General features: G+C 44.2%; 1 protein-coding gene across 1 annotated transcript in view; it reads right to left on the bottom strand.

Annotated features, from left to right (window-relative positions):
* The window catches only part of spock2 (SPARC (osteonectin), cwcv and kazal like domains proteoglycan 2), a 34,478-nt gene that overhangs the window by 11,782 nt on the left and 9,872 nt on the right, over positions 1–12,824 (bottom strand). Inside the window, exon 2 of the mRNA XM_084470638.1 lies at positions 7,136–7,181. Coding sequence (XP_084326764.1) covers positions 7,136–7,181 — 46 coding nt within the window. The remainder of the gene's footprint in view (positions 1–7,135; positions 7,182–12,824) is intronic.

Below are 12,824 nucleotides of genomic sequence, written 5' to 3'. Positions count from 1 at the left end.
GGAGCTCTGCAGATCTACGGGACATACTAATGACCGGGCCCTGCAGTAGTCACGATAAGGGCACTTTGGGAGTAGACCGAAAACAGCATTACCAGACAGGTAGGGTGTATGCCAGTTCAGCCATAGCCGCATTCCGGGGTCTGGGATGGCTTTATGACTGTCTGTGCTACAGATTTTCTGTACACTGCGGTTGAACAGGCCAACATTAGAGCGCAATTTGCAAAATGGTAAGTTCTCCAAATTTAAATGGGCCAATTGACTTTTTTGCATTTTCTTACTTTCCCTTCGTATTAGGAATGAATAAAACAATCAGAATGAGCGATGGGTATGTGAAGGAATCCATCTAATTATGCCTACTAGAACCATATTGTTGCCAATTATGGAAGTTGACGGGGTGTTGGTTCACCTGGGGGGCGTGTGAACAGAAAACCCTGTACCGCCGCGCTACCACCTGAGCATCTCGGCGCAATCTCTGCGCACAACAACAACACTTACAGCTTTCTGGGTGAGCGTTCGTTTGCGCATGACGCCCACACAGAGCTCTGTGCGCGAGGCCCCTGGCGTGCTGATGGTTCAACTTGTGTGGACAACTTCTGTATATCTCCAGCAGGCGGTTCCAGCGGCCCGGGCACTGGCGTTGTGTCGCGGGTACAGAAGCGTACGCTGGCGGCCAGAGCCACGCGGTAACCTAACAGGCTTCCACGGATTAAAGACACGCCTCGCCACCGCCGCGTTTCCATAGCAACAGTCTCTCGCGCGCGCTCTCTCTCTCCCTCTCTGTGTGAGTGGTCCAGGGGGATCACTTTTGGACTGACTCGTGACGCGAGTCGGATGCTTATTCGGGTGTTTTTGAGAAGGTGCATACTATCTAGGTGCATACCATCTTTTCCTCTGTCTGTCACTCCCTCATCACCTTACACTTTTCTCTCTCTCCCTGTTTGTGTGTGTCTCTCACTCCCTTATCACCTTAAGAGCCTCAAGTGTTTTGTAGGTCCATTGTATGCGTTTCCTGTCGTAATAACTTAAATGTAATTTCCACTTCCAGCCAAAGCCTTTTGAAGGTGCTGTAGGGAAGATTTTAGAGTTGTGAAGAGAGAGAGAGAGAGAGAGAGAGAGAGAGAGAGAGAGAGAGAGAGAGAGAGAGAGAGAGAGAAAGAGAGCAGGAAACGGCGGAAAAGAGCAGATTCTGAAACTAAACAACACCAAAAAGTTCCCCCTCTCCCCCGCAGACACACGACACGAGTCGACAACATGCTAATGATGTGGGACCTGGCCGCCGCACAGAGAGACACACACTGAGGAAGGAATAACAAGTGGCTAGTGGTTATTCCATAGGGGCCCTAGTTAACCCGTCACACTGTACGTCAGGCTCCTTGACACGAGAGGACGTGATCTGCCCCCTCTGGCCGACCGAACCCACGTCCCGGAATGGTTTAAGAATGCAGCACGGGCCGCCTCCACCGGCTAACCCACGGAGGGCTGGTGGGTGAGTGACACGGGAGAGGGGAGAACCAGGACGTCTGGAGCATTCTGAGTGAGGCAGGGGGTTGAGGGGGGGGGGGGGGGTCTCAGACTGGGGCTGGCAGAACTAGAATGTTCCCTGCCGTGGGGGAGGATGTGTGTCTGGAGGTTTGAGCAGGAGGAGGTGAACTGAAATGAAGAGATAAAACTAACTCAGACGCAGGTGGGAAAGACGTTTGAGGATAATCCAACAGAAAAGAGGGCAGGCAGAAACAAAGCAACAAGAGTGAACCAACAGAGACAAAGGAACCGCCAAACTGGGGCAGAAACCACACCACCTAATTGATTACTAATCAATCCAGGTGACACACATTTGACTTAACGACACAGACGGGAAAATAAATAGTAAATGGGGTCAGGTGGGATCGCTACAGAAGTGGTGTGGTGGTCCCCGCTGAACGTTTCTGGGTTTGAACCCCAATGTCCGATAGTTTACCTGTAGGCATCCCCGAGCAAGATGCATAGTCCCTACCTGCTCCTCAATGTCTATCTATATCTGATATCTGAATTCAATGTATGTTGGATGGGATGAAAGCGTGTGCTAAATAACTAAATAGCACTAAAGGTAATGAAGTGAAGCATGGATGTGAATCCTCACGGCTGGGATGTAATCGCTGTTCGTGTTTAAACATTTCACGTATTTAACCTTTTCCCCTTCAATTTCTTCACAGAGATGACACGTTTTGTGCTGTTCTTCAGCTAGTCAAGTGAACTGACGAATACAGTCGAATGCAATATCACTTCCAACACAAGGCCCCCTTCCAGGATGCTGCTAATGAACAATTTACATATGTGTCCGATGTCTACCTCCCTTCATCAATAAAACCCCACCAAGGTGGAAGACCGAGTGGACTGCAAACCCACACACACAATTAAAAAGTCGCTGATCATTGATTTGAAGTCATTGATTTGCGATTAAGTTTCCAATCAGCAGGTCTGGCTGAGAGGGGCTCATGAATAATCTGAATTTAATCCTGATTGAATAAAAGGATGAGAGAGAGAGAGAGAGAGAGAGAGAGAGAGAGAGAGAGAGAGAGAGAGAGAGAGAGAGAGAGAGAGAGAGAGAGAGAGAGAGAGAGAGAGAGAGAGAGAGAGAGAGAGAGAGAGAGAGAGAGAGCGAGAGCGCCTGTGTGTGTTTTCAATGTAATGAAGGCGTACACGTTGAGACTTCCTGGTGCGTCACTTCCAAAGCTCTCATAAAAGTTTATCTACAGGCCGGCTGATTAAATCACAGGTCATGGACAGTCAACCCAAAACATTTTTCAATTTTCTTTTTCTCTTTTCAATATTAGAACATACATCTTTACATTTTACATTTACATTTTATCTGTATATTACTTATGTTTTGTCTTTTCTATGTACAGAGTCAATGTGCTCCCACATGCAAAGCATGCTCGGTCACAAAAGCCAAATCTGAGATCCTGAGTCTGAAATGGGCCACTATGGGTTGTCAGATTCCGCACAGGGATTCAACTCTTAGCTATGAATACATGTCAAAAGGCTAACAAAGACAGCTCTGGAGTTACATCCATCACTGGGACTGTTCCTTTTCTCCACGTCGACACATTGAACCATGGAACAGTTCCCGTTACGTCGTCCCGAGTCAACGAACCAGACAGCTGCTGGTTACGCTAGAATCACCCCGGGGTCTGAGTCTCCAAACGAAGACATAACACTAATTAGTAGAGATGTCTCGGAAGATGGAAGCGGATCTCGTTATAACTGGTCTTTGCTTCATTTAGCCCGGCATAAAGGACAATGCATAACCAAATTGTGGGAAATTACAGGGTAAGAATCAAGCTTTGCTTTTAGCTGAATAAATGAAATATGATAATAATGACTTAACTTATGATAATATAATCAACTCTAACAAAAATAATTTAAATTCTGGTATCTGGCTGTCACAGGCCTGTGATACACCCGTCCAAGCCCATCATTTCAGTCAGCCCGAATTAAATAATAGGACGGCCTGCCTGCCTGTCTAGCTAGCTACTTTGGCAGACTCTGCCTGTGTGCTCATTGCTTATGACTGTCTTCAACAAGGCTAGCCAAACCTATTTCTAAAGCCATCGAGCTAATCATGTGCTTTGGGGAGAGGCTGTGGGGTAAGGCCTAGGGAGTGATGCTGATTTTTTCAGTTGGATTCTTTCAAAATCAAACTTGACCACGTGAAAGACATACAAACACTCAAAGAGCCTTTTCTTTGCCAACTACTTAACAGCTACACAGTTGGCAGGAATGAAATTAAAACCACATACCAGTATATCAAGACTTCTTTGCACCCTTCTCATGTCTCCTGTCTCTCTACTACATCTTAATTTTGTCAACTATTCATCTCAAGGTGTAATTAGTCAGTAATTAGGCCTGTGTATATTGCGCTAATGGAATATACTGTTCAGATGACTCCATCACGCTGGCAAATGACATCGAGTTGAGAAGAGGACTTTGTAGCGGATGTGTAGTAGTCAGGCCAGTGGTTCCCAAAGGTTTTCGTCACACAATCCCACTCTTAGGATTAAACTTGATTGCACTCTCAATCTCAAAAATTGTTGGGTATCTGCTTCCTCATTTTATAGAGCTCGTAAGTCCCGCCCCTTCCGGTGGTCCCCATGGGACCTATGAGTTTGTAAAATATGTATGGGTTTCAATGGAGAGAAAGTAATAATTTTCTGGTCCCAGTCTTTATATGCTCCGGATTACACATATGTTGATTATGAATTTAAATGAGAATTTTTCGTCGTTTATTGTGCAATTGTTCAGTTAAAGCAGTGTTTCTCAACCTTTTTTGAGCAAACGCCCCCCATACCTTACCCTGATCCTCTGGCGCCCCCCCCCCCCCCTCCCCTCCATTATTATTGTCAATTTTGTTTTGTTTTTTAATTGCGACACCCGTGGGTAGGCTATATCCATTACCAACTCCACTCCAACTCCTGCTACATTGCTTGAATAAAAAACTTCTGTGCCGTTTTGGTTTCTTCTGGACAAGAAAATGTGTATTCAGAGTTTTATTAAAAGGTTTTATTATTCAGCTATTGAAGTTTAATACGTAACAGTGCTTGTGTACATTTTTATTAGTTATTGAACCGTTAACCCGCAAATATGTGTACGAAAGACTCCCTTTGTTTACGTGACGTTGCCTAGCAACGCTGCATGTGCAGCCTTTATCCGCTTCGTTCTGAGTTGGAGAGTAGCACGTTTAAGTTTTCGGCCAAATAGTAATTAAAGTAGTTTGTTACTATACAAGTTAAGCGCCTGTAACATCAGTGTTAAATGAGTATGTGCCGGTTGGTGTGCGTACCTTATGAAAGTGTTTACCGGTTTGCAGACGTAATGAGCGACGTTGCGGTGGTCTACATGTAATGCGCACGTTCTATTGTTTACAATTAGCATGCTAAGCTGAGTTAGCTTTATTCACGTCTTGTGTTGCCTTACTATGTAATATGGATGAGATTCATGTTGCTTAGTGTAATGCCCCATCCACCGCTTGCTTTGCATGTCCCGCAAACCAACCAGTGGAAGTCAGGGGAGGGCAAAATAGTTTCGGAAAGCACCACGCTACTGCAATGAGGTGGATTTGTTTATCGGCGTTACTATGGCGATCATGACGGTACTGAGCAAAAAAAAGAAGTAAAAAGTAAAAAGTAGATGAGACGATAGAGGGGTTAGAAACCCATATGAAGATAGGCTTTTTATTTCAGTTATCCTATTTTTGCACCGAAAATATTTGAAAACCATGAAAGTTTAAAAAGTTCAAAATAATGACCACTACACAAGCGAAGTTGTGACGCCCCCGTGTTCGTTCCCAGCGCCCCCCTAGGTTCTATGAACGCCCCCCAGGGGGCGCTGCCGCCCCCGTTGAGAAACACTGAGTTAAAGGCTGTAGAGAATACACAATGAGAAAGACTACGGCCGTGTCCCAATTCAGGGGTTGCATCCTTCGAAGGACGCATTTGAAGACCGCATACGTCACAGCGGCGCGTCAAGTGCTGTCCCATTTCGAAGGGTCCTTCGAATGCGGCCGAGATATGCAGCCTTCGTTTCCCGGATTTGAAGGACGCATCGGATGCATCCTTCACGGCCCAACGTATCCCAACATTCATTGCGCGTTGGATATTTTTTCAGAAATGGCGCGGAGAGAGCGGAAGCAGCAGCTGCAGCGAATACATATTTAATGACAAAACTATGTAAAAACATTTTTTTATATAAAAGTAAGGTTGGGACCATTTTAAATATGTAACTTTATTGTCAAAGTTTAATTACATTAACGCTAGACATATAACGTTAAACTAATTAACGTTAAGCCAACGTCCTCTCTTCCTCTTCACCCGCCGGCTCCGGCGGTGAATCTTCTCCCACTCCTCCAATAAAAGATAAAACATAACCAATAAAATTATCATTTCTGGCTCCATATATCTCCTCCACTGTCCGGTTTGAACCGCAGCTGTCAGGGTTGCTAGGAGACAGGAGCGGCGCGTGGTCACGCAAGGTAAAGGACGTTAACGGCTGGTTGCGCAATCCGGAAATGCTCCGTAGGCTAGACCGTCCCATTCCACAACGCTCGTTCGGCCTTCGATGCAGCCTTCGCGGTCTACGAAGGCTGCATCCTTCGAAGGACGCATCCTTCGAAGGATGCAACCCCTGAATTGGGACACGGCCTACATGTATGTGAAGTCACGCTCCCTGCGCCTGGCATGGACAAGACCGACAATCTCCCCATCGGTATAACTGAAACTCTCCACATGCCCCGAATTATAATGGTTTTCGCCTCTTTCGTTGCTGTTATCCTCCCCTTGGAAAAATAGTGAAGTGAAGTGGAGCAGAGAGATCGCCATGTCTGTACCAGAGTTCCAAGTGCGGGTGGTGACGTATATAATTCGCGTCGAGAGCAGCGAAGAGCTGTAGTTCACAAAGCGGCCTCACACAAAACCTAACATTATCAAACTTCTTTGCGATAAATTGTAGTTTTCTTTGCATGAAAAATTATAATTTAAATCCACAAACAACATATGTGTAACCCGGGGCATATAGAGACTGGGACCAGAAAATAATTACTTTCTCTCCATTGAAACCAATTCATATTTTACGATCTATAGTTTTAAGGGGGGTGGGGGTATTAGTTTAGAGCAGGAGTCACAGCAGGAGTCAAGGAGACACCAGCCGGTCTTAAGGAGCAGGGTGAAGGGTAGAGATGGTCCTGGCTGATACGGGGCTATCTCTGTGTCTCTAGCACACCAGAGGAAAGCTGACGTCTCTTGACCTTTTCCACTGGGAAGCCTCTACTCCTGACCTTTTCCACTGAGAAGCCTCTACAAGCATGGCCTATGGGACCAAGCTAGGAATACAGACCAAGATACTAGACGGAGAGGTCTGGTTAGCAGTCCTGAGCTTCAGGTAAAGTTGGTTGGTTACTCCTTTACCAAATTAAATTCTACCAACACAATTCCTGTAGCTATTCCAGTAGTTATCTTCTAAACTTTTTGTGACTACAACCATTTTGATTGTTTGCTTTGACTTAATGTAAATGTGAATATATTCCAGCTTACAAATATGTACATTTGACACACACCAGACACATTAACTAAATGAAAATGCAAAAGTGGAGTACCAAACTTACTTTCATCAGAACCTTGGGTGTCATCCCAGGAACGGACATAGTCATCCTGCAGGAACAAAACATGGACAGAAACATGAAATATTTAAATGTTAACCACCCTATGTCTCCATCATGAGCCATTACAAAGCACAAAGTGACCGTATATCCGTAACAGAATATAACATGAAACGTAATTACTCTGTCATCCGCGGAGACAGTAGTTAGATTGCGGTGTGAACACCAAACCTCCACAGACAATGATTCATAGGTTATGATGTGATTCACAACAGACACAGATGGCCGTGCACGATGACTTTATTATTGTATGGAAATGAACAATGAACAAGCTGCGCTCGGTGCCTATGCGGGACATATGGCGGCGCAGTGACTTGGCATTCAAGATGGCCCCCCCCCACCCCCCTTTTGACCGGTTAATTAGAACATTGGTCATTTTAATGAGAATTGGCCCCGCCAAACAGCGCGCGAGAGATGACGATAAAAGGGGAAAGCATGGGGATTAAGGAGTTCAAAGGCATCCAGTGGAATGAATTATTAATGAAACCGGGAGTTGAAAGTGTCGAGATGGAGACACTGACCTCTACCTCCTGGTGTCGCGCCGGCAGCAGAGAAAGAGAAGAAGAGGAAGAGGATTCAGTGTTAGGTGAAGAAAAAAAAAAGTTATTTCCAATGCAGCAGGCAAGGAGTCGAGCTGCATTAACATTCACAATCCAAGCATAGAACCATAAACTCGCCTCAGTTATTATAGTAGAAGGTATTATGTCTTCTGAGATATGAATATCTAGATTAATCGCAATATAATACAATATAGTAGGCTACCGTATTTGAGGATTATATTGAGCTTCCACAAAAGGACGAGAAAAAAGCACAAACTTAAGTCAACTTGTAATCGCTAAACATGTAGCCTACACATGCTTCAGATAATTCACATAGCTCTGTGTGAATTATAGTATATATAACATGTACTATAGTGCCCTGCAGCACAGATACTGCAGCAGTGATTATTTTTCTGTCGACATAGGGGAACTAAAAATTCCACAATACAGTAACAAATCCAAAATGGATGTGCTATGGCATGGCACAAATGTTAAATATACATTCACAGTCCACCCAATCTGAGGCGTCTTTTAATGTTCACAATGTTTAGTGTTTATGAGGTTCCATTCATTGTTATTAATTTCCAGGTGAATCCTTGAAATAAGCCTTGATGGTGGAGTCATGATTGTGCCCAGTGTGCGAAATACCCTTCAATATTCGGGGGGTCCCCATCTCCCGATTGTTGCGCAATATCGATCTAAATTTTTCTCATGCAGTAGGCCTATAGCATACTTAGCAGACGTCAAGGCGCAAAGTCAAAGTACTTTGTGGGCGGTTCTATGGTGCTGTTGACGGCGAGATAAATTAGCTTTGTGCCCGGCGCAAATCTAAAATGGGTTGTGCTGAAACCCGTAGGTGTTTTTATATAATTTTTTTTATCATTATTTTTTTTTTACTTCTAAAATTAAGGAATTTTTTTTTATAAAATAAAAAAAATTGACCTGCGTGCATGTTTATTTTTGACCTGCGCATGCAGGTCAAAAAAATTTGACCTTTCATTACATTTTTTTATTTATTAATGAAATAAACGTGAAATATACATACACAGACTAAACTGTTGTGATATGAAACAACTTTATTTATCTTATAACCAAGTCTCATATAAAAAATAAATATGGCCTTGCTTTTTCTTTGCAGAAAAATTAAAAATTGCAAAAACACCAATGATGATTCATAATGTTTGTCAATCAGATGCTTATTAGTTTTCTGGAGAACAGTCAGCCTCCTATCAACTGTATCAATCATTAAAACAAAGTCCTCATCTTCAATCATTGGGACTGCTAATCCTGTGTGTACAATGCATTTTGCTCTGGCGTCTTCCTTGGTCTGTTGTTGTTCTGGGATGCACTAGCTTTATTTGTGCTCAGTGGCCCATCCTTGTCGGAGGCCTTCTGTACCTGTGAGGTAGAATGGAGGGGGGTCCAATTTTTCTGTCTCTCATCCACTCCTGTCTCTCACTCAAACATATGCGCACACACAGCTCCAAGTTGTCTCTATACTATATTTCTGCTCCTTTCTCCTGTCATAAGAACATTACTGTATGTAACCATGGCTATCTGTTGCGTGGCTTTCCCATTAAGATAGCTTTCTTTATAAAACATTAGTATTTATTTTTAGTGTTTCTCATGTCACAGAAACCACAGTGAATCCTGTGTTTCTGTGCCCCGCTGTGGTGTCGACAGCACAGAGCTCCGGTACCGTTACAGGACAGCGGTGGTTTCTTTCAGCTTGTATTGTATTCCAATTTTAGCGAAAACACACATAACATTAGCTTGAAAGAAAAAAACTGTTTAAGTATGCTTATCTTTGCGTGAATTTCGGGATGACTCGTCTGCCAATGACTTCAAGTTGGTTATGTTTTAACCGGTGATTGTTGCGCCAAACTGTTTACAAAGGGACACTTGCTAGCGACGCAGCAAGTGCCTGCTAGTTGACCTGCGGGGCGGGACGATCAGTAGGCCTACTTCCCCACATGAAGAGCTTAGTTCTGATTGGATCGCTTCCCAAATCGTCCTGCTTATATTTTCGTCTCGTTTTTATTCGTTAACGAAAGTGTCAAAAGATTTTGTCGTAGTTTTTGTCATCCTAAATTGATTTTTATTTAGTTATCGTCTCGTTTTTCGTCAGACTGTAGACCCCCCCCCCCCCCCTCCACCCCCAATGTTTTCTCAATGGATCTCCATGAATCACACAAGTGGCCAATTTTGTTTAAAAAATGGCGAATTTCACCGAAAGGTGACTAGTTTGCATGCCTGTGATAGCCTACGTGTGTGTAAGCGTAGGCTATGTTGTAGTTCCGACCTGCCATGGCACGTCAAAATAGCAACAACTGCGCTATTCGCTATAGACCAGGTATTTTTCGTTCAGTGGCGCAATTGCATTGGCGCATTTTTTAGATCACTAAAATAGCACCAAGTATCATTTGCGCCGGAACACGCCACTGCTTTTCGCCGACACGCCTCTCCAGTTGCAAGTGTAGTGGTGCCTGGTTGCTGCGGGGGGAAATCAGCTTTGCGCCGGGTGCAAACTAGCAACGACACATGCGTCGGTGTAGGAAGTCAATTGCACCGGGCGCAAGATAGGGCCCTTCTTCTGTTTGGCACACATGGCTAATTTGCATACGCGCACAGGACTGACTGGCTCCGCTTGGAAAAAAATAGAACATATTTGTGAATAAATGTTTAAAATTCTGAATATTGGACATGGTGAGCTTAAACACATTTAAATGACCATTAGTGACAATAATTTATAAAACGGGGGGCCTAAATCAAGCGATCTGATTGGTTCCCAACCGTTGTATATTGAGCGTATACACACAGCTATGACGCCCGTTCAGTTTACAGAGTCCAGTATCACTCCGCGCCTAACTTGAACTGTTGTTTATTTATATATAAAAGCGATAGCATAGTTCACTGAAGCCTAAAAAAAGCCTGTAAAGCAATAGGCACACGGTCGCCGCCAATTTAGCCTTCTAAATTGCTAAATTGCCGGCGAACCAAGCTACCGTCTCTAGCCTTCTCTCTGAAGGACGCTACAGTGTGTTGCATAGCAACCGCCGTACACTTTGCCGGCAGCCAGGAGGGACTACTTTTCTGTATTCGTTAAAAAAAATGCTTTTCCGACTTTCTCGCTTTTTCAAAATTGAGTGTGTCTATGACTTTAATTTCGCCATATTTACGTAACCGTTTTATAAAAGCAATAGATCACTTCAGTCAGTGATATACGGTCATTATACCACAGTGAAGGGGGTCGCCGCCCCTCGGACGGACAACGCCCCTTAACTGTGGTATAATGAGCGTATACCACGGCCTGTCGTGATCTATTGCTTAAATATAATATATAAAATATATATATTTATTTATTTATTTTTTGATGAAATTTGAGACCCCCTTCAAATTTTGCTTTTGAGGCTTTCAGGGGGTCTCACGGGTTAACCTGGGGGGGCTGGGCCCCCCGGACCCCCCGTATTTCGCACACTGATTGTGCCTCATCTTTACATAGACATGTATATTTTATGTACAAATGTCTCTTCAAATAAGAAAACCCTTTCGTTGCACAATCATTTCTCTGAAAGCATATCTCTTTGAAAATAGGGTGAAACATAAAACACACAATAGAAAAAGACAGTCTGTCGATGACAACAAATGATTGTATCTTTCTTTGGGGCTGACAGAATAATAATGTAGACCATAAACAGCCACCAGACTTAACGACCTGGCCTTGAATCACTCCCTTATGGATGACCCGGGTTCTCCGACAGGATTGACAATCTCATGAAATGTTATGAAAAAAAGCTGCTCAGGGAAACATTTTCACACGGTAGGCCTGAGGGACACCTAAAGGTGGGGGGCCAGCGTAGCTGATTTTGCCACATGACAACAATCTGACAAATAATCACTCCCTCCATGATTTCTAAGACATTTTTTGTGATTGATAATGATCAAATTTGAGACAGGACCAGACAGGACAATAGAGAGACAGTCAGGACAATATAGAGACAGAGAGGACAATACAGAGACAGACACAACAATAGAGAGGCTGTCAGGACAATAGAGAGACAGACAGGACAATAGAGAGACCATCAGGACAATAGAGAGACAGACAGGACAATAGAGAGACCGTCAGGACAATAGAGAGACAGACAGGACAATAGAAAGACAGACAGGAGCGAGCCTTGCAGCACAGATCAGAATTGAACCTGGGCCGCTTCACCCACGCTGATAGCAGACAAGAGGGTTGAACCACTGAGCCATCCTGATTGTTAACCTTTGAGAGTACCTGGGCTGTCGAGACAGTGTGGGAGTCACGTCTCTGCCTTCACTCAGCCGTCTCCGGGCCCTCTCGATCCCCACCCAGATAATATCACAGAGGATCTCCCTCGTGTCAAACCCGGAGAGTCTAGCGTCTACCCTGTGTTTTTCCCAGCCTGCCACGGATTTTTGTTTGATTTTTTCTTAACCGAGTTGTGCACCCTTCAGTCTCATGCCATGATTCAGAGCGCGGTGACGGATCGCGCACGTGGGAGGACGCCCAGGACTGTGTCTTCCTCTCACAAATTGAGTTCAAATGCAGAGCACAGGCTGTGTTCTACAATTGTGTGTGTGTGTGTGTGTGTGTGTGTGTGTGTCTTAGGATGGATGGAAAAAAAAGGAAAGACAATCAACGTGTGAGTGCATGTGTGGGCGGGGTCTGACTGGTTTCTGACATTTCCGACTCAAATGTATTTCAGCACTGAAATCCTACACTTGGTATGCTTTCAGCCTGTAAGGGTGCCGTCTCTATGGTAACCCAGAAGGTTATGGAAATAACTTTAACTTTGACGTTACACACCTACTGAGAACGGCCACCGGTGGGGAGATATGTCAGGTTTTTATTTAACAAGGACCGTGGAGAGAAACGGCACAACGAAGTCTGATTGGATGGCCTTCTTCTGTGCTACTGTATTATGCAAACTCAGACCTTTAATTGTCAAGAGGGACACATTGCGAAGGTCACCGCAATATTCTCAAGATCTGCAAGATATGGTTTTCATTGGTTGTCCATTGCTCTCCCCGTGTTAGGGTGGCTGTGATCCTAGCAGAGGTTTCATGTTTCC

Source organism: Micromesistius poutassou (assembly GCF_964030765.1).
Source record: "Micromesistius poutassou genome assembly, chromosome: 7".
Lineage (NCBI taxonomy): Eukaryota > Metazoa > Chordata > Actinopteri > Gadiformes > Gadidae > Micromesistius > Micromesistius poutassou.
The sequence above is the reverse complement of the archived record's forward strand: the minus strand, read 5'-3'. Positions and strand labels throughout refer to the sequence as shown.